Source organism: Microtus pennsylvanicus, chromosome 11 (assembly GCF_037038515.1).
Source record: "Microtus pennsylvanicus isolate mMicPen1 chromosome 11, mMicPen1.hap1, whole genome shotgun sequence".
NCBI lineage: Eukaryota > Metazoa > Chordata > Mammalia > Rodentia > Cricetidae > Microtus > Microtus pennsylvanicus.
Genome location: NC_134589.1, coordinates 89,731,398 through 89,759,099, shown reverse-complemented (window position 1 = coordinate 89,759,099; position 27,702 = coordinate 89,731,398). Strand labels below are relative to the sequence as shown.

At 48.7% G+C, this 27,702-nt stretch overlaps 1 protein-coding gene across 3 annotated transcripts; it reads right to left on the bottom strand.

The window, feature by feature from the left end:
• Positions 1-4,643: 4,643 nt before the first annotated feature.
• On the bottom strand, positions 4,644-27,051 carry Pigq (phosphatidylinositol glycan anchor biosynthesis class Q). 3 transcript variants are annotated; one of them, XM_075941443.1, is made up of 11 exons: positions 26,115-26,282; positions 21,150-21,848; positions 14,068-14,199; positions 13,804-13,924; positions 11,900-12,026; positions 11,494-11,647; positions 11,267-11,378; positions 10,757-10,837; positions 10,142-10,256; positions 8,064-8,125; positions 4,644-7,238 (listed from the first exon to the last, which is right to left on the bottom strand). In XM_075941443.1, exons 2-11 carry the CDS (start codon positions 21,836-21,838, stop codon positions 7,086-7,088), a joined length of 1,746 nt encoding a protein of 581 aa, XP_075797558.1. In that variant the 5' UTR covers positions 21,839-21,848; positions 26,115-26,282; the 3' UTR covers positions 4,644-7,085. The 3 variants fall into 3 exon arrangements, with proteins under 3 accessions (XP_075797558.1, XP_075797559.1, XP_075797560.1); XM_075941444.1 differs by lacking the exon at positions 26,115-26,282 and adding an exon at positions 27,031-27,051 and having other exon boundaries at positions 5,941-7,238; XM_075941445.1 differs by lacking the exon at positions 26,115-26,282 and adding an exon at positions 26,422-26,471 and having other exon boundaries at positions 5,941-7,238.
• Positions 27,052-27,702: the final 651 nt, after the last annotated feature.

Below are 27,702 nucleotides of genomic sequence, written 5' to 3'. Positions count from 1 at the left end.
ATCAATTGCAAGAAACTCAAAAAGTAAACACAGATTAGGGCCAACGCGCTTGCGATGAAAGCCCGAAGATAGGAGTTCGCTCTCTCTCCTGTGGCTTTCCATCTGTAATTTCCCCCACCCCTCACCCCGGCTCTTATTGTAAGAAAGGAAGTAAAGTCAGAATTTGTCCAGAAGTTCGGGAGCTACCTAGCCTTGAATAAGCAGCAAGCGATGGATCAGGAGAAACCCTGTTTTAACAAGGTGGAAAGCCTGAACTGACTTCTGAAAGGTGTCCTCTGGCCTCCACACAGGCTTGTCTGGGCACACTTCCTGAACATTCGGATAACAGAGGTTAAACGGAGAGCTGACTCAGCGCGTCAGAGCATTTGATGCTGGTCCCAGTTCCCAACACCAGTACAGATGTGAAGACTTACAACTGTCTGTAACTCTGGTTTCAGGGCATCTTACACCTTCTGACCTCCACAGGCGCCAGGCACACGCGTGATCACAGACATACACAACAGGCTTTTTCTTTTGGGCCATCAACCAGCTCCCAAACCATGACAGACATATTATTAGTTTTGAATGCTCAGCCTAGTTTAGGCACGTTTCTGGCTAGCTTTTTATTTAATCTCTTTATCTGCCTTTTGACACAGGGCTTATTCATTTCTTCTGTATAGCTTACCTTCACTGCTTCTCTGTGTCTGGCTGGCATCTGCCTGGCTTCTTGCCCTAGATGTCACCCTCCTTCTTCTCTCGTTCTTCTTTTTTTGTTTGTTTGTTTGTTTTTTGATTTTTCGAGACAGGGTTTCTCTGTAGCTTTTGGTTCCTGTCCTGGAACTAGCTCTTGTAGACCAGGCTGGCCTCGAACTCACAGAGATCCGCCTGCCTCTGCCTCCCGAGTGCTGGGATTAAAGGCGTGCGCCACCACCGCCCGGCTCTCGTTCTTCTTTTGAGCCTAGATTTCTCCTACTTAATCTCTTTGTCTTGCAGGCCTGCCTGTCCTTTCTCCTGCCTAGCTATTGGCCTTTCAGTTCTTTATTAGACCAACCAGGTTCCTCAGGCAGACAAGGTGAAACAAATGCAACACATCTTTACATAATTAAACAAAGCATATACAAAAAATGTAACACACCTTTGCATAGTTAAAGTAATACTATCCAGCATAAACAATGTAACACATCTTTGCCTACTTAAAATAATATTCCACAACACCCTTCACATAAAACACTTTTTAATATTTATTTATTTAGGTTTTTGGCTGTCCTGGAACTTGATTTGTAGACCAACAGGTTGGCTTCTAACTCACGGAGATCCACCTGCCTCTGCCTCCCATGTGCTGGGATTAAAGGCCTGTGCCACCACTGCCTGGCTAATAAATCATTTTTTAAAAAAGGAATGAATCTTGGACAGAGGTGATAGCCAAGCCATTTGATACCGGAATTCATGAGTCAGAGATAGGTGGATCTCTGTGAGTATGAGACCAGCCTGGTCTACAGAGTTCCAGGTCAGACAAGGAAACCGTGTCTTAAGAGCTGGGCAGTAGTGGTGCACACCTTTAATCCTAGCACTCCATAGGCAGAGGCAGGCAGATCTCTGTGAGTTCGAGACCAGCCTGGTCTACAAAGCAAGTTTCAAGATAGCCAGAGTTGTTACACAGAGAAACCCTGTCTCAAAAAAGAAAAGAGAGAAAAAAAACAAAGAAAAGAAAATGATAAGCTGTGTGTGATGGCACAAATTTATAATCCGGCTGCTTGGGAAAGGAGACCAAAAGAGACGTTTCCAGCAAAGTTGACTCAGATGCAGCCTCTGGAACTTGGGTGCTGCTTCTTCATATGACAAATGAACAGTCAACACTTTCTGAAATACAAGTTTACAGGAAAAGCCAGGGTGCTACCACAGTGATCAGGAGCCCGTGGAGTATTGAGCATGTCCACAGCTGACATCTTCCCTGACTGCTGGGAAGGTCAGGAACAGGACCAGGCAAGAACTTCCTCCCAAACAGACTGATTGCCTCTATAGTCCTAGTACTCAGAAGGATGATGCAGAAGGATTGCCATGAGTTCAAGACCAGCTTGGGCCACAAAAACAAAACCCTGGATTTAAAGGATGGTGCTGGAGAGATGGCTGAGCGGTTAAGCACTTGTGCAGGACTGGAGCTTGGTTCCTAGTACCACATCGCACAGCTCACAACACCTCCACCTCCATTGTCAGGGGATCCAATGCCCACTTCTGCCCATCTTGGGTACCCACATTCACATACACTCACACAGACACACATTATTTCTAGAATTATAAATAAACCTTTTAAGATCCTCATGCCAACAATGGCCAAGCTGGACGAAGCTGAGTTGCCATGTCCGGCAGCCACAGAACAGCAGGTACAGTTTACAGCAGATGCTGAGCCATCGTGGGACAAGCATGTGGAAAAGCCAGGACAGCTACTAGACTCCCACACTAAAACTGTTTCTTTAGCTGTGTGACAACTTCACTGATTGGTGTTCCCAGATTGTACAGAATGGAGGTCAATAGACAATCCTTCAAGAATAGCAAGACACACACACACACACACACACACACACCAACTAGGCATGGTGGCTCACACTTTTAATCCCAGTACACTTGGGAGGCTAAAGCTGGAGGACTGTCTCAAGTTCAAGACCTGGCCTAGAGAAACCCTGCTCAAGCATAGACAGACAGAAGGACATAAAGAGGGGTCTTTCCTCTTTTCCCCCAAGGGATTGCTGAACCTAGGCCTTGCCTCCAGCGGCAGGTACCCTTCAAGGCAGCCACACTCTGAGTGACCATCTCCCTCCAAAGTTGAAGACATGGCCTTTATGAGCATCTTGACCCTGTGGACACTGCCACATGGTTTGATACATTATTCAGGGAAGCTTCTGTGAGAGGCCAGTGGCAGGGAAATAGTAAGAGAGCTCTCCTCACCTGCCTTCAAGGATAGGCTTTCCTGCTATTCTCTTGGTCAGAGTATGTTGGGTGGAGGCTCCTGGGCCCAGGAGTGCAGAACCACACTGAGGCCTTCCAACAGGACTTCTCAGCTCACTTTTTTTGTTTTGTTTTGTTTTTTCTCCCTGAGACAGGGTTTCTCTGTGTAACAACTCAAGCTGTCCTGGAACTAGTTCTGTAGACCAGGCTGGCCTCAAACTCACAGAGATCCACCTGCCTCTGCTTCCCGAGTGCTGGAATTAAAGGCATGCGCCACCACCGCCCGGCTCTCAACTCAAACTTAATCTCAAAGGATCCCAGAAATTCTTACCTGCACTTTTCTTCAGGCTATATTTTTTTGCCCAGGGGTGGCCATTGGCTGGACTCTAGGTCACAGATTAGTAAGAACATCACACCCATCCACAGGTCAACAGGAACCCAGAAAGTCCTGACCTTTGGCTGATGAGGAGTTGAGTCCCTAAAGAACCAGAACCTGCTTCTGAGGGAGATCCTCCCCTGTAGAGGCCACTGTGCCCAGACTTGAGGCCAGCCTATGCTCTGATGGCTCTCACTCCCTGAACTAGCAGTAATGTCTGTGAGAGCCTTTCTTCAGAGATGTGAGCCTTGAAACAGTGAGACTCATCCATGGATGCTGACTCTCTGGAAGGGATGGTGGGGAGAAGCCCAGTCCCCCTTTCCAGAGACTGTACATCACAGACAGCCCGTGGCAGGTGAATTCAGGTATTGACTTGACTATATTATAACACTGAGAGAACTGGTTATACTTTATTTTGAGGCTTTCCTTGAGACTATTTCCATGAACAGAGAAGGACCTTTGAGTCTGAGTGCACTGAGCCAGCATGGTGGCTCACCTTTTTCACAATTTGTGAGGCAGGACTCATGGGCAGTAAGACTTAGATGGAGTCATGAGGGTGGTTCCCATGGTGGCATTAGTGACTTTAGGAGGAGAGCTGAGCTAGCACACATGTTTTGTTCTCACCATGTGATGACTAGTACCATACGGTTTTGACAAAAAAGGCCCACAACCAGATGCTGCTGACTGTGTGATTGGATTCACAGACTCTGGACAAGCCGAATAAACCTCTATCCAAAAAGAAATTGGTCTCCTGCATTTTGTTATAATTAGAACAGACAAACTTCCCCACCCTGGGGTGGGACCCTAAGTCCTCAGAGAGCTCTGGGAATCATACAAAGGGACAGACCCTGGGTCCTGCAACCCATGTCCAGGAAGCTCAGAAGTACCCACAAACAATTCAGTTGGGCTGGAAACAGAAGTCAGCTGATAGTTTGTCTAGCACACGTTATACTCTGGGTTTGCTCCTTAGCAGTGCATAAACTGTGTGTTACAAAACTGTAATCCCAACACTCAAGAAGTGAGGCAGGCAGATCATCAGCCAAAGTCATCCTCGGCTACATAGCCAGCTTGAGACCAGCCTCAGATACATGAGACCCTGTTTCAAAATAGAAGTTTCAATTACTCAGAAGTCCTGGCCTTAGCTTAGCAGCAAGGAGCGGCCACACAAGCCTCTCATAGTAGACAGATTCAGACACCTGGATGGACATTGCAGTTAGTAGAGAAAGAATGAGGAGGGCAGGCCATTTTCGTGTCCCACATATCTGTAGACAAGCTTTTAGTTACACCGGGTAAAGTCAGGCATGGTGACACAAATCTTAATCCCAGTATTTGGGAGACAGGCAAATTCATGAGGCTAATCTGATCTACACATCAAGCTCCAGGCCTAGGTAGAGTTAGTAAGTGGATCAAATTTCAATAGCACCCATTCACACAATCAAAAATCTGCATCTTCTAGGAGAGCCGATTTCAAAGCTTCTAGTTACAAAGGAAGGCAGCTTGTGATAGGAACCCTGGCAGCTCCCGGGAAAAGCCACCCGGTCTGACAGCACTAGGCACCTGTCTACCAAGGTAATGCCCACAGAGACAACAATCCTTGTTGTTACAAATGCATGAGCTATATCTGAGAATAATCAGAAAACCTCCACAGACACAGCTCTCTGCAAAAATCAACTCTTGTGGCTCCAATGCCAGTGTTCTTTCAGCCAGCTCTGGTGCCAGGTCCTGACTGGTCCCCAGAAGGGCAGACAGCCCAGTATTCTGCTGCACAGAATGACAGCTGCCAGGCAAATCTCATGACAGGGCTGCACAAGGGCCAGCTGGGCTGAGCTCAGCACCTTCTCCTAATGGAAGTCCAGGGGTGAAGGGGTGAACACAGGCAGCTAAAGGATGTCAGGGTGGCCAGGCAGAGTGGGAAGGGATGCATATACAGGAAATGGCCACCTGTGTACAGATGGACCCCAAAGGGTTATCAAGCAGCCCAGGTCCAAGGCAAGACAGCTGTGGGGGCCTACATAAAGTGTGACCTCCAGGATCACAGATGACAGACACCACTTTCAGTGAGCTCTGGATGGGTGCATGACTACAGGGCCCTTTGGCACTTCCCAGCTGGCCTCTACTGCTCCTTTGTGGAGCCCCAGACTAGGAGGGCTTCCTCTGCATAACCAGGCCTGGAGTCATCTCAAGACTGCATGCAGATGGTATTGTTAGTTCATATTGGGTGGTGGTGGTGCACGCCTTCAATCCCAGCACTCGGGAGGCAGAGGCAGGCAGATCTTTTAGTTTGAAGTCAGCCTGGTCTACACAGCAAGTTCTGGGACAGCCAGTGCTACATAGAGAAACTCTGTCAGTCCAGGTCAGTACTCTGCCATGTATGGAATTCACATGCTCAGAGCTCCGAGTAGACACCCCACATCCCTGACACCCCTTCTCCACCAGACTGTATGCCTGCCGCTGGAACCAGGGTGAGGCCCTAGGTTTGTTAATCGATCTAAGATGTCTTCAAGGGCTTACGGCTGCACAGACACCCAGCAGTCATTGGAGGAACTTCGAGCAGGAAATGATGGTGGTCGTCATGGAGACAATGCTCCATCCAGCCCACCCACCTAGAGCCTGGCCAGACTTGAATCACACCTGAGCTGATATTCCAAATTCATGAGAGGTTTTTATTGTCACCACAGGGTCAGGATCCATCTTCACCAACCCTCCATTGGGTGCTTAAGGGTTGCTGTGGCCTAGAGCAAAGGGAAGCAGGCACAGACGAACCAATGTAGATAGTCCTGAATGCCCGAGAGACAGGCAGGGCTGGCTGCACCTTCCTGCCCCCTAGGGACTAGTTCACATGGGATCCTACTAAGTGGCAGGAAACCCTGGCCATTCCACCTCCCCAAGGTCATTCACACACTGAGCCACAAAAGTGCCTGTCCAGATGGGAGCTGTCTGGTCCTGTAAGGAGTCAATGAGAGAAGAAAATATTTTGCCAAAGGGTCTATCCCCATGGGGCACTCAGCAAGAGCAGAGCAGCCAGGTGGGCAGGTACCCAATTACCCCACATGGTCTGACTTCAAGCAAAGGGCACCCAGTGGCCAATTAGCAGCACCTTCACAAAGTGATCTCCAGGGAGCAGCAACAAGCAAACCCAGTGAAGCACAGAGTGAGGGATTAGTTTGCTGGGGCAGGGGATCAGGAGCTGCCTCAGTTCCCCAGATAGGAATATTCTGTTGAGGCTTCTGGAGTGCACCAGGTACCCCAGGAGTGGTCCCACCCACTAAAGCAGTCAAGGAAACCTGCCAGCATATCCAGAGTCTGAGCCCTCCTAGGAAGCAGGCTCAGTGCAATGACGCAATGACCATAACAAACAGGGGGATCATAGGTGATGCTAGTGCAGTGGTTCTCAACCTGTGGGTTGCAACTCCTTTCATAGGGGTTCCCTAAGACCATAGGAAAACACAGATATTTACATTACAATTCATAACAGTACAAGATTACAATTATGAAGTAGTAATGAAAATGTAAGTCTGGGTGTCATCGTAACACGAAGAACTGTATTAAAGGGTCACAGCATTAGGAAGGTTGAGAACCACTGTGCTAGAGATGGCGTGCAGGAATGGAGCTGACAGGGCCTGAGAGCTAGAGTAGTAACTCAAAGATGAGGCCTGCCTACATTCAGTACACAGTGTCTGGTTGGACCATGTAGGACCTGAGATAAACCACCCATGGTCAGTGCTATCCTGGCAGAGAGGAAGCGCGATGGTTGTGTAGTCGCTATGGGTATGCTGTGTTCAGATCCTCAGTCCTGTTTGTCCTCTCTCTGCCTCCAGGGGTAGATGAGCTCTCCGAAGAACAGCTTTCGGCACAGGGAACCCCAGGAGTGCTTGGGATGGCAGCCAGAGCTAGGCAGGCGATAGGTGTGCACCACATGGCTATAGGGCAAGGGGTTTATCTGCAAGGAAAGGGTAATTATTAGTAGGGTGGGTGGTCATGGGTGCTTCAGCTGTGTCTATAGGGGAAGGTCTTGAGGGTTGGCATCCTGGGTCTGACTGCCTCTCTGGGGAATCTTCGGCTAGGCAATTATAGAGCAAGGCCAGCTAGGCCCTGACAAACCTCTGCCTGTGAGATAGCTAAGCTGACCAGCAGAGAAGCGGGCCACATAGCACTGCTTCCCCGAGAAAGGGATGGTGATGGGGAGCTCCACGTCCCTTTTGGGCAGTAATGCACTATGCTAGGATCTACTCCGTCTGGGAGCTGGGAAGGGTGACCTTGCAGATGCTTCAGCATCTGAGAGACATGACACTTGGACTAGGACTAGGACCAAAATACAATTCAGCACCTGGTTAGCCACCCCAAAACTCATTCTGCTCCCTCCCACTGGGAACAAGACCCAAGACTTAAACAATGAAAGAGCCAGAGGTTCAAGTCCAACAGGAAGTGACTGTTTGTCCTGAGGCCTTTGCTAAGCCATTTCTGCTTCTCACAACCTTGAGCACAATGGGACCCCACTCACAGGCCAGACTAGATATCAATGTCAACTATGTAGACCACAATATGTGTCCCACAACCCTGAGGGGGAAGCTCTAGACACAGTGAGTTATAATACTCAGATGTCTACCCCTTAGCCCCACTGGGCCCTTCTGTCTCTGACCTCTGGCTGATATACCACCAAAGCATCACACCAGCTGACCCCAGCTGTCCCAGAACATAGGCAGAACATTGTGGTGGTGGGGGGGAGTCCCAGGTCTGAGCAGCAGTGAAGGGCAGGAGTTCTTACCTGCATCAGGAGGCGCAGGGGCCTGCCTGCCTCCTGTTCCAGAACTCTGAATTTCACACCAGCTATAAGGAAAGCAAGGTACTTAGGAAAGAAGGTAGCAAATGTCCACCCCCAGTTAGCCTCATTGTCCCATTGTGAGTTAGCAGAGGCTATTGAGATGGCAATTTCTACAATAAAAGCCCCTCTGAGCCCACCCAGGTGGCAGCAGGTCTGTCTAAGCACACATGGTTGTCTTCTCCACCTTTCCCATCTGCCTCTTGGCTGGGTAGCAGATGTCCTATTAATGATTCAGTGTCTTACTGACTTCAAGTTTCTAAGTCTGGCTGATGTGGGGACCCACAGCACCCCTGGCTTTTAGTTTGGTCTCCCAGTCTAGGAAATGCCCAGGAACAAAGTTCTTTTTTTTTTAAATTTCATTATGTTTTTTTGTGTTGTTTTGTTTTTTAGATTTATTTATTTATTATGTAGACAGTGTTATACCTGCATGTATGCCTACAGGCCAGAAGAGGACACCAGATCTCATTACAGATGGTTGTGAGGCACCATGTGGTTGCTGGGAATTGAACTCAGGACCTCTGGAAGAGCAGTCAGTGCTCTTAACCTCTGAGCCATCTCTCCAGCCCCAGGAAGAAAGTTCTTAAGAAAGAGCAGGAAATAGACAGGCAACAGTGATGCACTCCTTTAATCCCAGCACTCAAGAGGCAAAAAAACAGGCAGAGCTCTGAGTTCAATTCAAGGCCAATGGGGTCTACTACAGAGTGAGTTCCAGGACAGCCAGGGCTACACAGAGAAACCCTGTCTAGAAAACAAAAAAGCAGGAAATGAAGCTTCCTTGAAGCCAGTGATATGAGAAGGGACAAAACCATGGCCTGCTAAGCAAAGTTAACTACCCTGCCCAAGCTATTGGCTCAGGCTAGGGAGAAGGCCCTGCATTCCAGGCTGGGTCTGGGTCTATTGTGGCCCACCTGTGTTTGTGTCTCAGGTAAAGAAGTAGATGCATAGGGCACGTATGCAACATTGCAAATAAGTCTCTCGCCTGGGCCTCCTGAAGCTAACGGAGAAATTAGCTAGAAGGTTGTTTTCAAAATGTTTTATAGGCATTCAGCAGCACAAAGATGCTTGCAGGCAGACCTAGATATGGGTTCGAAGCCAAGGAACCTGCATGTCCCTATCGAATGGTTCTGAGATGGCTGGAAGAGTCAAATGAGCACACTGGTCACCTTAGAAATCACCTCAAACAGTGCTGAACATTGGCTATGCCAGGTGATCCCAAGTGCTGAACATTGGCTATACCAGGTAATCCCAAGTGCTGAACATTGGCTATGTCAGGTGATCCCAAGTGCTGAACATTGGCTATACCAGGTGATCCCAAGTGCTGAACATTGGCTATACCAGGTGATCCCAAGTGCTGAACATTGGCTATACCAGGTGATCCCAAGTGCTGAACATTGGCTATACCAGGTAATCCCAAGTGCTGAACATTGGCTATGCCAGGTGATCCCAAGTGCTGAACATTGGCTATACCAGGTCATCCCAAGTGCTGAACATTGGCTATACCAGGTCATCCCAAGGCCCTGCTGTGTCCAAAGTCCCAGAGATAAATGGGTTATCATGCCTAAACCTCATGCCTAAAAGAGCTAGATTTCCCTCAAGGATTCTGGAATCAGAACGCAGTGATTTAGAGGACAGCTTGGGTACTAGGTGATGATTACAGGCAGTACAGGGTGATCCTCTCACAGTGCAGCAGCCCTCATCCTGGCCTGCTTCCAAGGGCGAGGATCATCAAAGAGCAGACGCATAGCCTATAACTACATGGAGACAGACTCTCTGAGCACAGACCCTGCAACAAGCCTTCCAAACCATGGGAAGGATGAGGCCTTGGGTCTTTGTGTCTCTGAACTTTACTCTTAGGGAGAGAGAGCAGACCGCATGTTCCCAGGGCCAAGTTTATCTTCACTGCTCTGCTCACCCACACCACATAAACAATTCATTCAGGCAGGAGACACATGGCACAGGTGGAAGGCCTGTGGGTATGTTGTACCATCTGTCAGAAGCCAGGGACCCAGCACCCAACTTACCAGCCAGCCTGTAGGGTCGGCAGAGTCGAAGACCAAGGGAGTATAGAGGCAGGGAGTTGATGAGGTCCACAAGTAGATGGATTAGGCCCTGCACAGTGATCACCAGGAGCCGGAGCTGTAGCAAAAGTGACATTCAGGGCCACTAACTGGGGCTGAAGCCACACATTAGACAGACTAGGAGGAGAGTAGCCCGACAGACTCTTGAGCTACACTCACTAAGGGTGGCCAGAGGGTCAGGAACCCTGGGAAAGCATAGACTCCACCCTAAGGAGACTAAAGGGCTGGCAGCAGGACAGCTGGCACCCCTTCCTAGTAGAGACTGTGCATTCACATTCCTGACACTTACAGAAACCTGGAGGGCTTGAGCCACCTGGGTGTCGCTTATCTCATACTGTCCACCCTGGTGCTCAGCATTAAAGGAGGGCTCTTCTATGATCTCATCTACCCACCATGGGTCCTGACCTCCCCTGTAGCCAGCCATCCCCAGGACAGGACCCCCCCAACTGCTTTAAGACCAGCACATAGTTAGAGTTCAGAACAGTGCCCTATGTGACTGGCTCCAGCACTGACTAGACTAAGTTCTGTAGGCCCCAGGGTTGGAGGAACTGGGCTCACCAGGGTGAATACCAGGTAGTACAGAGCGGTGGTAGGCAGCAAGAAGATCAGGATGGTGAAGAGCAAGGTCCCAATGAAAAGCTGTGGGGAACAAGGACCGGCACACTTGGTATCACAAGACCCAGACCAGGGGAGGCCACTCCATCACTGGCCACACACACCCATCCTTAAACTGCAGTTGGGATTTTTTTGCCTCCTGAGCCAGCAAGGTCAGGAGATGTTCTCTTTACCATGAGGGATGTGTCCACATATCCTGTGGACCTGGTGGCTTGTGGGGAAACAGCCAGCAGGGGACACAGGCAAATAGGAGGTTAGGAAAATGGGTGTAGCAGGTCTAGGTAAGCAAATGGAGTAAGCCAAAGCAGGCCCTATGTCCACCTGGGGAAAGTCTGCTGGTACCTCCCTCTAGGCCAGCTGCTGGAAGACAGCTGCAGGATAGCAGTAGGCTGGTCACTGATAGTGTCCAAGTAGCTGCCCTGACCAGGTCAGCAGGCTCAAAGCTGTAGGTACCTGGTCAAGGTCATAGGAACAGGAATCCACCCGCTGGCGCAGAACATTCCACTTCTTCCCCCGGAACAGACGCCAGAGAGAGGAGAGGCCATAGATCTTCAGGCAGTACAGCCTGTAGGACACAGGCTCATGAGGGCCAGCTGGGGGCCTGTGCCACACCTCACCCATCTGCTCAGATCCTGTTGAGTGCCCACGGCTTAGAAAACTACATGTGAACATATACATACCTGGCACCGTAGACATAGAAGCAGTAGATGTGGAAGGTAAGGAGGGCGATGATGTCCGAAAGGATGGACAGGGCAACAGTCAGTCCTAGGCAGGCTGAGAGGCCCACATGCCACAGGATGTGCTCAATAAAGGGGGACATTAGGTGGATATAGCCTGCAGGATGGAGGTCAGCCATGAGAAGTGCCCAGCAAGGCACAGGGAGCCCCAGTGCCTGAGAATGGACACCTAACACTTCAGGACACAAGTGAGCACAGACCCAGCCACTGGCCCCAGAATTTGACTTGAGCAGCTGGCCCAACACAGTTGGCTTCATACAAATGGGAGGCCAGAAAATGGAAGCAGAGGGGATGGGGCCTGGCTAGGGTGCCCTGCTGGGCTGCCCAACCCTGCCCATCAGGCACTCACTGATCCACAGATGGATGTGGTACAGGAAAAAGCGGCCTAGCACCTGATCCAGTGCCCGATTCATCTTGAGCCCAGCAGGAGCACCCATCAGCCACTGCAGCAGATGCTGGAGCTCCTCAGCCACGCGCTACAGAGACATGGGGCAGGGAAGGGATGACATGGTCACAGAGGTAAGAGGGTGGGTGGGTTGAGGATTGTCCAATGGGCTCCCACCATAGCCAGTCTATATGGGGCAGGGCAAAGGCAGCCTAAACTTCCTTACTTCCAAGGTTCAGAATCATGTCTTTTAGTGTGGGTGTGCTGGGATGGAGGGGCAAGGTCTTACTATGTAGCCCTGGCTGTCCTGGAACTCAGTATGTAAACCAGGATGGCTATTCACAGAGATCTGCCAGCCTCTACCTCCCGAGTGCTAGGATTAAAGGCGTGCGCCACCACACCTGGCAAATCATATCTTCTAACATTGCATAGGAGCAGTGCCACTGGACCCCAGCCCTGGCCACAGATGATTCCTAAGATCCTGGTCTGAGGCATCTCCCAACATAAAGAAATTCCTTGGGCATGTGTTTCCAGGGACATCTACCTCATCCTGATAACTTCTACCTCATCCTGATAACTTCCTTTATGCTCACTATCTTGCTACTTTAGCCCTGGAACCATAGGGCCCTAAGCCCGTGATACCTGGACTGACCCTGGCTCAATTCAAACCACTTAGGGGAGCCTGAGAATACTGAAGCTCTCAGTCAAAGACCTCTTCTTGTCACTTGCTACAAGAAGTTGAGGCCACCCAGCAATGGCTAGTCCCTCGGGTGAGCCTATCAGGGTCTAGGGAAGCAAGTGTGAGCACTGGAAAGCAGGGCACTCAGAGAAAAAAACAAATCAAGTGCAATAAACAGCAGAGGGACTTCAACAGTAAGCAGGAAAACTGGTCCTGGCTGCCAGGATGGAGTGCCCACACTGGTCATAGTGGGGGAAGTAAGGAGGCTAAGGGATGCTCTACTTGGTCACCAAGGTGAGGCCACAGGAGTAGCTCCTGTATCTTATATGTTCTTCCCAAATCCTTTTGCAACCCTGTATAAAAGTCTTAGGAACACTAGGGAAGAGCATAACCTTCTTTATAAATAGGACTTATTTAATATTTAAAGGATAAAAGCCTGGCAGCGGAAAGAGACTCCACTTTTTAATTAAATATTTATGGCTTTTATATATTTTTTTGCAATTTTGCAAAAAGAAGGATTCAGACAAAGCTGGCCAAGAAACAGAATGTGGAAACAGCCTAACCCCTTCCGCCCCAACCCCAGCTTCTCTTTCCTATTGGGAAGACCTCCATATAACTCATAATTTAGGAACTGAGAGGAGCCCACTGCTGCCTCCAGACTCCAGGCCTGGCAACAAACAGACCTGGCATACAGCTGCACTGATGGAGCAGAGAGTGAGCCCATGGGCAGACCCTGAAGGCTTCCACAGGACAGATAGACAGGGCTTTGGCTCTGAAGATGAGATGGAGAACTGAAAAGTTCTGAGGCTCGGTGGAAATAAGGAGGTGGAGGAGAGCAGGAGGGACCAGCATGGATGTGCTGCACATGTCATGCATGGGAACGCTGGGAGCACAGAGGACAGGCCTGGGCCTCTTGTTTCCAGGGAAAGAGCAGTCTGGCCAGTCCAACAACAGCCCAGAGCACTGAGGTGTCCCAAGGCTGCCTTTCATCTGGAAGATCAGCTGAGCACGGAAAAGGGTTCCATGAAAGCCTCAACCACAAATGGCCCCCAGACACTGCCACCTTCAAGAAGAGCACCTAGGGAATGTGTCTGGGGTGAGGACAGGGAATAGCTGCTCCTGCAGCTGAAGCACTGCCTAGGAGGATCCCCCACCCTCAGGATGCTGGGTATCATCCAAATCTACTCACATCAGCCACGGGGACCAGGGCGTTGGCCAGCTGTCCAATTCGGTTATTGCTGTGGAGCCAAGAGAGCAGCAGCAGGCCAAGGGCCACATCCAGCAGCACAGAAACCAGCACGTTGGCCTTCCTGGAAGCAAAATGGGGGAAAGCAGCTGAGAGACAGCTAGACACAGCCTGTGACCCAAGAGAGGCCTGGCTGGAGGCACAATGCAGAGCAGAGGTGGAGAAGAGGCTGGGCCATACTACCCTTCCTGGGAAAGGAAACCATACCTCATTAGCTGCATGGGACTCTGGGCTTTCTCTGTACTAAAGATGAGTGAGAGGTGCTTCAGTCGGTGCCGGAGCTGTTCACAAGTGGAGAGCTTGCTTCTGATGAAAGAAAGGGGCCACAGCTTCCACAGCCTGGGGAGAATATAAGGGCTGAGACTGACAGCTCCAGCCTTCAGTTCCTTAGTTTTCCAGCCAAGGTCCCTCACTCTAGAGAGAAAGGGCCAGATCCACTCAGCCTAAGCTCTTTGGTTCCACTCCAAAGCTCAGCAAGGCCAAGGCAAGTATGAAAGTCAACATGACCAAGCAAGGATGCATAGGTGTGAAATGTATGGCCTACCAGCCAATACAAAGATGAGTCTCAGGCCGGGAGGTGGTGGCGCACATCATAAATCCCAGCACTGGGGAGGCAGAGGCAGGCAGATCTCTGAGTTCAAGGCCAGACAGGGCTGTTACACAAAGAGACCCTGTCTTGAAAAAACAAAACAAAACAACAAAACAAAAACAAAACAAAACAAAACAAAAAAAGTAAGTCTCAAAATGGCTAAAAGTGAGTCAGAAGTGGTGGCACATGCCTTTAATTTCAGCTCAGGATACAGACAGATCTGAGTTTGAGGCCAGCTTGGTCAGGGCTACCTATCAAAGGCCATGGAAGTATACAAGTACACAGAAGGTGATAACTAGTGTTCAGATGTCAATCCACCAGAGGAATGATTCTCTAATGGAGAATCCCATCCAGGCAGGGCCTGCAGGACCACCAACTCTGGAAACTGTTGCTCCTGACTGTACTTTCACAGTTGCTAAAGCAGCTATGGTTGTCTCCCCAATACCTGCACTGTAGTGTGCAATCTCACATGATATGTATGTATAATCTCATGATTGCATCTCAGTCTTTTTGTTTGTTTGTTTGTTTGTTTTTCAAGACAGAGTTTCTCTGTGTAGCCCTGGCTGTCCTGGAACTTGCTTTGTAGACCAGGCTGGCCTCGAACTCACTGCCTCTGCCTCCCGAGTGCTGGGATTAAAGGTGTGCGCCACCACCACCCAGCTTATGATTGCATCTCAATCTTTTTTTTTTTTTTTTGGTTTTTCAAGACAGGGTTTCTCTGTGGTTTTGGAGCCTGTCCTGGAACTAGCTCTGTAGACCAGGCTGGTCTCGAACTCACAGATATCTGCCTGCCTCTGCCTCCCAAGTGCTGGGATTAAAGGCGTGCGCCACTACCGCCGGGCTGCATCTCAATCTTATGGCACATATATCTGTGGATGGACAGGAAGATGACTTCCTATTAAGTTGTATGTTTTAGATATATAGAAAATATACTAGGATATGCTTCATAACTAGATCATTTGTTCCATGAGAACTGTAAGACACTTAAAAGCCTGTTTTATTCTTTTTACTTAGACTCATATCAGAAAACAACAATTTCTCCTCAGTTCAGACAAACTACACACAATTAGCTCATTTTTACCTCAGAGCAAGTTCAAACTAGACTAAAGGTTTTTGTATATGAATCTTAAGTTAAAGACTTTACACTTGGCCGGGTGGTGGTGGCGCATGCCTTTAATCCCAGCATCGGGAGGCAGAGGCAGGCGGATCTCTGTGAGTTCGAGACCAGCCTGGTCTACAGTGCTAGTTCCAGGACAGGCTCCAAAGCCACAGAGAAACCCTGTCTCGAAAAACCAAAAGAGGGACTGGAGAGATGGCTCAGAGGTTAAGAGCACTGATTGCTCTTCCAGAGGTCCTGAGTTCAATTCCCAGCAACCACATGGTGGCTCACAACCATCTATAATGAGATCTGGTGCCCTCTTCTGGCATACAAACATGCATGGAAGGAATGTTGTATACATAATAAATAAATAAATCTTTAAAAAAAAAAGGAAAAACCAAAAGAAAAAAAAAGTATTTTTTAGACTAGATGAAAAAAGAAGCAAGGAGAATTGGAACAGAATTGAAACAAAAGAGAACTAGAAGCTGCAGAGGTAAAACCAGAGCCAGCAGAATAAAGAACATGACTCAAACAGCACATGTGGGAGTCACTCTGTAACCCTTGGACTAGAAATGCCCTAAATTCCTTTAGCTAAGCTGAGGCTTCTAACCTGAACCCTAGCTACCGTTAGCTACCCAGCCTTTAATTCCAGCACTTGGAAGATAGGAACAGGTGGATCTCTATGAGTTCAAAGACATCCTGGTCTATAGAACAAGTTTCAGGACAGCCAGGGATACAGAGAAGCCCTGAGAAACCCTGTCTCAAAAAAAAAAAAGGCCCCAAAATGGGGATTAGGTCACCTCCCACCCACCTAGGACTTGCCCGGCCTACTAATTGTAACCCAGCTCAGCAAGGTTCTGCTGGGCTTTCCAGCAAGACTGAATTCCTAATAAAAGGAGGCATGGAAATGTTTCCACAGATGCTCACACAGTGAGAGATGTCTCTAAGCCAAGGAGGAAGTGCTTGACAGCACCTGAGCTGCACCCATGTGAGCCAGGACATGCATGGAGGAGCACAAAGGGTAGCAACAGGAGCCATATTCCCACATAGAGCCCTGCCAGAGGCGGGAGGGACCTAAGGACTCCTGGGATGTTCAGAGCTGTGTGTAACCTTGGTGCAGGGAGCAGGACTTGACCTTGGAAGATTTAAAGACCCCTCTCCTGAAACTCCCAGAGATTCCACTGAAATCAGGAACAAGACAAGGTTGTCCACTCTCTCCATATCTATTCAATATAGTTCTTAAGGTCCTAACTAAAGCAATAAGACATCAAAGGGAGATCAAGTGGATACAAATTGGAAAAAAGTCGTCAAACTCTCAATGCTGATGATATGATAATTTACATAAATGATCCCAAAAATTCTACCAAGGAACTTCTACAACTCATAAACACTTTTAGCAATGTAGCAGGATACAAGATTAACTAAAAAAAAAACCAGTAGCCCTCCTGTACACAGATGATAAAAGGGCTGGGGAAGAAATTAGAGAATCAACACCCTTCACAATAGCCACAAATAGCATAAAATATCTTGGAGTAACTCTAACCAAACAAGTGGAAGACTTGTATGACAAGAGCTTTAAATCTTTGAAGAAAGAAATTGAAGAAGACACCAGAAAGTGGAAAGATATCCCATGCTCTTGGGTAGGCAGAATTAACATAGTAAAAATGGCAATCTTAACAAAAGCAATCTACAGATTCAACACAATGTCCATCAAAATACCAGCAAAATTCTTCAAAGACCTCAAAAGAATGGTACTCAACTTCATATGGAAAAGCAAAAAACCCAGGATAGTCAAAACAATCCTGTACAGTAAAAGAACTTCTGAAGGCATCACAATCCCTGACTTCAAACTCTACTACAGAGCTACAGTACTGAAAACAGCCTGGTGTCGGCACGAGAACAGACAGGAGGGCCAATGGAACAGAATAGAAGACCTGGATATCAATCATGTTTGAACACCTGATCTTTCATAAATAAGCAAAAAATAGCCAGGCGGTGGTGGCGCATGCCTTTAATTCCAGCACTCGGGAGGCAGAGGCAGGTGGATCTCTGTGAGTTTAAGGCCAGACTGGTCTACAAGAGCTAGTTCCAGGATAGGCTCCAAAGCCAGAGAGAAAACCTGTCTCGAAAAACAAAAAACAAAACAAAACAAAACAAAAAAAGACCCAGTAAAGAAGAAAAAAAAATCAAATGGAAAAAAAAGTATATTTAACAAGTGGTGCTGGCATAACTGGATATTAGCATGTAGAAAAATGAAAATAGACCCGTATCTATCACCATGCACAAAACTCAAGTCCAAATGGATCAAAGACCTCAACATAAAGCCAGCCACACTGAATTTTATAGAAGAGAAAGTGGGAAGTACACTTGAACACATTGGCACAGGTAACCACTTCCTAAATAGAACCCCAGCAGCACAGACACTGAGAGAAACAATTAATAAATGGGACCTCCTGAAACTGAAAAGCTTCTGTAAAGCAAAGGATACGGTCGACAAGACAAAACAACAGCCTACAGAATGGGAAAAGATCTTCACTAACCCCACATCAGATAGAGGTCTGATCTCCAAAATATACAAAGAATTCAAGAAATTGGACACCAAAAGATCACGTAATCTAATAAAAAAAATGGAGTACAGACCTAAACAGAGAACTCTCAACAGAGGAATCTAAAATGGTTGAAAGACACTTAAGGAAATGTTCAACATCCTTAGTCATCAGAGAAATGAAAATCAAAACAACTCTGAGATTCCATCTTATACCTGTAAGAATGGCCAAGATCAAAAACACTGGTGACAACTATGCTGGAGAGGTTGTGGGGAAACCTTCTGCATTGCTGGTGGGAATGCAAGCTGGTACAACCCCTTTGGGTGTCAGTGTGGCGATTTCTCAGAAAATTAGGAAACAACCTTCCTCAAGACCCAATAATACCACTTTTGGGTATATAGCCAAAGGATGCTCAGTTGTGCCACAATGACATGAACTCAACTATGTTCATAGCAGCACTGTTTGTCATAGCCAGAACCTGGAAACAACCTACATGCCCCTCGACCGAAGAATGGATAAGGAAAATGTGGTACATTTACACAATGGAGTACTACACAGCAGAAAAAAAAAACGATATCTTAAATTGGAGCTAGATGGAGCTAGAAAACATTATTTTGAGTGAGGTGACCCAGACACAGAAAGACAATTATCACATGTACTCACTCACAGGTGGTTTTTAAACATAAAACAAAGAAAGCCAGCCTATAAACCACAATCCCAGAGAACTTAGACAACAATGCGGACACTAATAGAGACTTACATAGATCTAATCTACATGGGAAGTAGAAAGTAAAAAAAGACAAGATCTCCTGAGTAAATTGGGAGCATGGGGACTTTGGGGGAAGGGAACAGAGAAAAATGTAGAGCCTAATAAATATCAATAAAAAATGCAAAAATAAAATAAAGGCCCCACTTCCACAGAGCAGCCTCAACAGAGCCTTCCCTTTCAAATAGCCAACCACAGTGACCTCTCATGTGAAACTCCCAGAGTCCAAGTCAGTCCTTCATGGCCCAGGCTCACGACACCATTGGGGCTGGTTGAGAAGGGTAAAGGAGCTTTACTCTGTAGTGACAGCCTTGCCAGTACACCAGCATCATAACATAATTTTGAGACAGGTTTCTCTGTAGCTTTTAGAGACTATCCTGGAACTTGCTCTGTAGACCAGACTGGCCAGATCTGTGTGTCTCTGCCTCTTGAGTGCAGGGATTAAAGGCATGTGCCACCACTGCCCAGCAACCACTGACTCTTGCTTGATGGGTAGGCTGCTGTCTGTAGTCAATAAACAAGCATCTCTTCAGTTTTCTTGCGTCCCCTGAGAGGATAAAGAAAACTAGGACCTTCTCTGATGTAATGGTACCTGGGCCCAGAAAAACCTCCACCTTATTCATTCCAAGGTTGCCACAAAGTCTCCACCATACATCAAGATAGCCCGAGCAGCTCCTCCAACCTAAAATGTATCCTTATAGGTTACCCAGGGCTTCCTTTCTGGGAAAGTATCCCAAGGTCCCCAGAGCCCCTGGAAAGTGGAAAGGTCAGCTGGACCCCAGGCCAGACACCAGATTGAAGATCTAAAGGGAGGAGAGTGCTGAGGGAGAACTCCAGCTGGTCCTTATGGGCAGCAGCACCAAGAAAAACATCCTCTTAGGCTGAATAGACAGCTAAGCTGCTAGACTGCCTGCCCAGGGTGGTGGTGGTGTGCACCTTTAATCTCAGCTCTCTGGGGGCAGAGGGAAGTGGATCTGTGAGTTCAAGGCCAGGCTGGTCTACATAAAGTGTTCCAGGACAGTCATAACTACATAGGGCACACTGGCCCCGCAAAAAGCTAAAGGTCACCTATGGCTACATAGCAAATTTGTGCCCAGCTTAAGATATACATAAAAACTACCTTATTTCAAAAAGAGAGGCAGAGTTGAGAGAGAAAGTTAAGAGAGAACATTTGTGAGAGAAAGAGCCCCCCAGGCTCTCATTCACAAGTTAAACTATGGTGCTACCCAGCACTCCCAGGACTTAGGAACTTCTCTAAATCTCTAGAGAGCCTAGGTGAGGACTACCATCCCAGACAACTGACCGGCCTAGAGAGGAACTATATCAGCGGATGAAGCCAGCTGTGGGGAGGACAAAGAAGCAGGGGAGTGGGCAGCTCTATGTCCTCACAGGCCAAACAACTCCAAGAAGGGCAGATAGTGACCTTTAATCTCAGCACTCCCGGAAGAAAGAGAGGCAGAGTTTGAGGCCAGCCTGGTCTACTTAGTGAGTTCCTGGCCAGCCAAGGCCACATAGCTGGGATGCTGTCTCAAAACGAACAAACAAATAAACAAAACCAAGAGTTAAAGAGAGAAGTGTTCCGGAGCACTTGCTCGGAGAGCTCATAGAGAAAATGCAGGCTTAATTCCCAGCACTCACATGGTGGCTCAGAACAATCTGGAACTCCAGTTCCAGAGGATCTGACCCTCTCTTGACACACACAATACACATATATAAATGCAGGCAAATATTCATACATATTAATTTGTTTAAAAGCTATAATAACCCAGTTTTGTGTTCATCAGGTTTCTTTTTTAGGCACCTGAAGTATCTGTGGTTTGTTCTATTCCCAAACTGATGGGCCTCACACAATCATAGGCTACCAGGGGAAAATGCTGGACCAGGAAGTGACACAGAAACAACAGCCTCGGGGGCCCGAGAGATGGCTCAGTGGTTAAGAGCATTGCCTGCTCTTCCAAAGGTCCTGAGTTCAATTCCCGGCAACCACATGGTGGCTCACAACCATCTATAAAGAGGTCTGGTGCCCTCTTCCGGCCTGCAGGCATACACACAGACAGAATATTGTATACATAATAAATAAATAAAATAATAAAAAAAAAAGAAACAACAGCCTCTACTAGGACATCCTCTGAGATGCAAAGGGAGGAAAGGTAAGATGAAAACTGGCTTCCAGAACAAGCACCTCAGGATGGACTCTCTGGCTGTCAATGTCACTACACACGGGAGGGAGAGACCATGATTCTCAGGGGATCAACTTCTTGCTCTACCTGTCCAGTCTGCTGTACCTACCAGCTAGCACTAGCTGCAGAGAGCAGGGACAACAGAGAAGCCAGCAGCAGGCAGACAGGCCCCGAAGCCCGCTTCGCCAACTCCACAAGTATGCTCGCCTCCATGCCGTCTGACTGCCAGTGGCTCAGGCGGACCGGGCCCTCATCAAACTGGTCATTTTGGAAGAGCACCTCACTGCGCGCCACTGTGTCAAAGATGTCAGCTAGGCCTCCTGTGCTGGCTGTGGTCTCTCCATCCTGGCAGCCAGGTAGTACTGCTGGGGGATGCAGCCAGGAGAGCAGCAGCTTGCGCTGATCGTAGAAGATGAGCATGACCTGGTCTTCAGTGGGTGTGCCCAGATTGGTGGACATCTGACGGTAAGTGGCCTTGCAGCTCCAGAACCTGGTACCCCTCTCCCGGCATAGCTGAAACCAGGGATCATGGGAGAAGATGGCACCTAGGCCTTCTAGGAAATGCCCCAGGTTCTCCTCGGGTTCCTGCTGACGGTGGCACCAGGTGCCTAGCACAGCCACTTGTACTTGGCTGGCCTTCTGCACCTGAGCCAGGAGCTTCTTGACTTGAATGGGGATGAAGGGAAAGTGCACCACAGCCAGGATCACGGCACTATTCTGCTCCGGGACCCATCGTCCCACTAGCAGGCCACTGTCTGCCGAGGCACAGCACGTGGGGAAGAAGGCCTTGAGCACCATGCCGGGGGCCCTGGAAGAGAAGAGAGTGTCGGTTTAGAGCTACTGCCACTCTGTGGCTGCTAGATGCTGTGCCAGGCTTATTCATCTGGCCACAGGTTGGGAAAGCCCAGTTGTGGATTCGGTGGCAGAGACTGGGTCATGGCTCTGCATCTCACAGGGACTGAACTCTTCCAAGCACTGACCCAGGAGGCCAGCTACTTCCTCCTTATGTTCCGAACCAAGCAGCCTGAAGCATGGCAAAGTAAGGTTCCCAGATGGATTCCACTGATAAGGGGACTGAGCCTGAGGTCTTTCAGGACCTAAAGAGAAAGGATTCCTTCTGCGTTTCATATGTAAATGCACACAGTATGAGCTTGTACACAAATCCTAGCTTTAACAAACAAGAAGCCAACTGTTAGGCACACCTGTAATTCCAGCAGTGAAGAGGTGGAGGCAGGTGTACCTGGAGTTCAAGGCCAGTCTTTAAAAAGAGGAGAAGAGGAGGAGGAAGAAGAGGAGGAAACAGAAAAAAGGGTGTTTCTTAGCTAGTTTCTGTACTCAGGCGGCTAGAGCAGGAAGATCACTACTATGAGTTCAAGGCCAGCCTGGTCTGCACGTGGGAATGCAAAATAAGGCATCATCTCAAATAGCAACAAACAGGATTTACTTAAGCAAGAATTAAAAGTTTAGGGGCTGGAGAGATGGCTCAGTGGTTAAGAGCATTGCCTGCTCTTCCAAAGGTCCTGAGTTCAATTCCCAGCAACCACATGGTGGCTCACAACCATCTGTAATGAGATCTGGTGCCCTCTTCTGGCCTTCGGCATACACACAGATAGACTATTGTATACATAATAAATAAATATTTAAAAAAAAAATTAAAAGTTTAAAACCTAGGGCTGAAGAGCTAGCTCAGGGGTTAGGAGTACTTGTTGCTTTTGCAGAGGACCTGGTTTGATTCCCAACACGCATATGGTGACTCACAACCATCCATAGCTCCACTTTTAGCAGATCCATGGGCACCAGGCACACGTGTGATGCACGCAAAACCTCATACACATAAAGTAAATAAATCTAAAAAAAAAATAAATCTGTTTTGGAGGGCAAGGAATAGTTTTCTTTCTTTCTATATAATTTTTTATTTTATGTTTATTGGTGTTTTGTCTGCATGTATGTCTGTGTGAGAGTATCAGAAACCCTGGAGTTAGAGACAGTTGTGAGTTGCCATGTGGGTGCTGGGAATTAAACGCAGGTCCTCTGGAAAAGCAGCCAGTGCTCTTAACTGCTGAGCCACCTCTCCAGCTCAGGATGATTTTCAAAGGTAGAATGCTTGTGTAACATGGCCAACATTCTGAGTTTGATCTTCAATAACACTAATAATAATAATAATAATAATAATAAACAAAATAAAAGCAAATGAAACAAACTAGTTTGGGGCTCAGGAAAATCAGATGCACACAAACAGCACTGGTCCTAGAACTGGGTCTAGGGCCTAGAACTCAGAGGGAACCTCTCCTTCTGTAGCAGGGAGCATGTCCTCCTGCCCCTGGGTCAGAGAACAAATCAGGCAGGAAGAGTGTAAATTCAAGACCTGCCTGGTCTACAGAGTCAGATTAAGGCTAACCAGGTCAGTGTAGTGAGAATTCTGTCTTAAAAAGGAAAAAAAGCAAGTCAGGCAGTGGTGGTGCATGCCTTTAATCCCATCCAGCACTTGGGAAGCAGAAGCAGGTGGATCTCTATGAATTTGAGGCCAGCCTGATCTACAGAGCAAGTTTCAGGACAGGCTCCAAAGCTACAGAAAAACCTGTCTCAAAAACCACAAAGACAAAAGAAAGGGGGCCTGCAGAAGTAGCTCAGTGGCAGAGCTGCCTCTACTCTCTTTTCTGCCCCCATGAAGTACTTTTGGGTAGTATTCATCTTCCTCTGGAATCCATCAGACACTCCAAGATGGGACTCTCCATGGAGAATGCCAATACATTTTCTCTGAAGGAAACACCAGCCTTCTTGGCCTCTCAAGATCTTTTTTGTTTGTTTGCTTTGTTTTGTTTTTGTTTTTCGAGACAGGGTTTTTCTGTAACAGCCCTAGCTGTCCTGGAACTCACAGAGATCTGCCTGCCTCTGCCTCCCAAGTGCTGGAATTAAAGACGTATGCCACCACCGCCCAGCGCCTCTCAGGATCTTGATGAACATCAAGAACCACCACAGCAGCTACAAATCTTTCATTCTGTGGCCCCTGCATCTTTCCCTCCATGCCCTCTGACTGCCAGTGGCTCAGGTGGACCGGGCCCTCATCAAAATGGTCATTTCGGAAGAGCACCTCACTGTGAGTCACCGTGTCACAGCTAGGCCTCCAGTGCTGGCTGTGGTCTCTCTATCCTGGCAGCCAGGCAGTACTGTTGGTAGATGCAGCCAAGAGAGCAGCTATTTGGGGGCTGTAGAAGTCCTCATAGGCATTCCTGCTAAACCGAACTGCTGGGTGGTTAGCAGGGTTGGGGTACAATTGCTTTTTCTTAGACACTACCCCATCTTGCCAGTGTGAACGACACAGCAATCCTGAGCAAAGAACTCTCCCCCCACCCCCCAGTTTTGGATCCTTTCCTGAGGAAACACAGATCTTGTGATGAACCTAAGGTTCCTGGTCCAGGGTTCACGCAAAACCCTTGGACATGATGGGTACTCATCCCACAGACAAACGCCCAGGGCTTGTGCAGCTTGTGCAGCTGCTCCCCTCCCAGCATGTAAGCCGGCCCAGAGACCTTGCATAAACAACTTAGAAAAAGGTTTTGTTTTTCTAAAACTGAGGGTTAGACCTAGGGTCTCATATAAGCTCTGAGTCCAGGCCAAAGCTGAGAGCTCTAAAGGGAACGGTCAATTCAGCATAGCCTAAGCTTTTCTGGAACAACCCTGCAGATACACCAGCTCAGTCAAATACCATCTGACTCTCCTGGGGAACACTTCACAGGAACCAAGGGAAAATGCTCCAACAGTGTGGGGAGAGAAATGCCCTTGGTCTGATTATAAACAGATGTTGGGGAGGGGCTAGTTTTGAATCTGCTCACAACGAGTGAATTCAATGAGCTGTATAAATAATTTGTGCACATCCTTTCTGTAGAGAATGCTTCACTTAAAGTTTACCTTTAAAAAAAAGCAAAGCAAAACAAAAAGCATCTCAGGTCAAAGGAAAAAGGCAGATGCAGAGGTTGGTGTTCTGATCTGTGGGGTACTGGGAGAACTCAAAGTAGTTATGGGGCAAATTGCCACCCTCACTCCCAGCTCGGCCTCCAGAACCACTGAAGTGTGCTTCCACTGGGCTGCTGGGATTCCAGCAGCAGCAAAAGATGAAAGAGCAGGCAATCGATACGAGAGAAGGTGAGAGGCTGGAGAGAGAAAGAAGGCAGAAACCTGGGCAGTGCAAACATCTTTAAAGATTAAAAGAACAGCCCACACCTGGATAAGCTGCCTGTGCTAGGAAGAAGCCAGTTCTACAACAGCCCATTCCCGGATGGGTTTAATAAAAAGAGGCCTCAGGAAGTCTCTTTGCCGAACTCCCAGTCAGACTTCAGTAGAAACAGAACTACTGCTACCTCCCCTGCATGGACAGGCTTGAGGGGTGGCCCAGTTAGAAGAGGCCAGGGACACATCATAGCTGAAACTCTCCTTTGTGAAGGTTCACATTGGCTCCAAGTTCAAAACAACCAAAAACAAAATAAAAGCTACTTTTTTGGCTGGGAATGTAATTCAGGTGGTAGGGTGCTTGCCTAGCTTGCTGCAGATCCTGTACTCAGTCCCCCAAACCTCACAAGCCCGGTAATAGCAATGGGCGTCCGTCACAGGGAAGTGGAGGCAGGAAGGAAAAAAATTCAAGGTCATCCTTTGCTATTCTGGGACTTTGAGGTCAATCTGGGCTATAAGAGAACCTGTCCAGAAACACTTTCTTGCCTGTGTGAATCTTTCCTTTTTCATTTCAAAAGGAGGTGATAAATCTGTTTTCGAACTAAACTGTACTGGGGTCAAGGACAAGTGTGAGCCTCTCCGCGGTGCTCCAGGAATCTTCTAGCTAGTCCCCGCCTGGAGGGGAGGAGGGGCCGCTCGGCGCCCTCAAGCTCGGGACTGCAGGCCAGACCCACAACGGGTGCCGCCGAGCCTGGAAGTCAGCTGCGGAGTGGCCGCCGCTCTCTCCACTCCGGCCTCCTAATCTCCCATTTCAGAGTATTTGAAGACAGGCATTGAGGACCAAGAGGCCTGCGCTGCCTCGGGATTTTCTCCTGCTCTCCCGGCCCCGCCGCCCACTACTGCTCACCGGCTGCTTCCCTGGGCCGCGTCCCCGAGTGGTAGGGAAGGGACTGGGTTGGGCACCACCTCTGGCGGGCCCGGGAGGACGAAGGTGCTCGAGGCCCCCAGGCCCGCCGCGGGACATCAGCCCCATTTCCGCCGGCTCCGCGCGTTGCCGCGCGACGGTCCATTCTCCAATCGTGCCCGGGCTGTTCACCAACTGAGCCCGAGAGTTCCGCGTGCACGACTCCAGCCTTCAAACCTACGCCCGCCTTAACTATCCTGAAAGACTGGTTGAAACCAGCCTTTAGGGACCCAGATCGCTTTATTCTCACCTTCATGCCCTAAGTCCCGGGCGTTCCCATCTGTCTCTCTACATTGCAGGTAGGGTGCACGCCGACATAATTAGGCCGCCTAGTCCGAGAAAAACGCAGCAACTAATGTTTATTGAGCATCCACTTACACGCAAAGATCATACTTTGTCCATTAATCCCCCACAACATAATGATCAGGGCATACTGGGATAACCTGGAGGGGAGACAGATGTGGTGGTATAACCACGGATCTCAATGTCCAGGTGACAGACTGGTTGTGCCACCCCATACCCTGAAGGGGCAAAAGCAAATGCTTTTTTCTTGCTCCTTCCCACAGAACTGGGAAGGTCAGGACTGAAACCCGGATTCTTACTAAGTAAGCCCCCCCCCCCCCCCCCCCGTTTCCTCCCCTTCCAGATCTCATTTGTAATATGGGAGGAAAGGCCACTGTTTTCCTGTCTTGAATAGAAAGGCCATCAAGAATCTTCCCAACCCCTCGAGTGGTTTGGACCCGGATTGCAGGAGAAACTGAAGGCATCTTCCAAAAGGGACATGTCCAGGAGAGTACCTTGAGACCCAACCCTTGCCATGTGCTCCTTCCAGGACTTGCCCCTCTAATTTGCCCCTTACCTCTGCTGGGTCCAGAGTTGTCACTGGAGGCTCAAGAATGGGGATGTCTCTGAGGGTGTGGGGGGGCACTAAGAGACCACACCCTTGCCCCAAGCTGTCCAGCCCAACCTAGCCACACCCTGCCTGCCTGCCTCTGATTAGGATATAGGGGTTGGGGCACCTGGCAGGAGATCTTGCCTGGCTATGCACTGGCTGATGGCCTCAGCACCCAGGATCTGTAGCTTCAAGTGTCACCTCAAAGCTCAGGCCTCCTGAGACCCAAGCTAGCAGATCTAGAGACTGGGTGACCCTTGGGTTTTGGGGCATGAAAGGCCAGGGGCATACTGAACAGGGACATGGAGCTGGCTCCGTTTAGTGCCTTCTGGGGAGGTGGTGATTCATGGCTGCTTCATAGACGGGAGCACGTGCCAAGAGGAAATCAGAAGGCCTGCTAAGGCCAGGTGTCAAAGCAGGCTCAGCAGCCCCCCAGGAGCCCATCTATCTCCCATGATGGTGTAAAGGACTCAGGGCTGGCCAGTCATAGCAAGGGGCTATTTCCCTGAGGCCATCTCACCAAGATACTGGTACACCTTGATGCAGTTGTCCCCTGCATCTGCCACCACCAGTTGGCCCTGGGGAGCACAGGCTACACCCAAGGGCCTCTCTAGTCCCTCCAACTGCAAGCAGATGGGT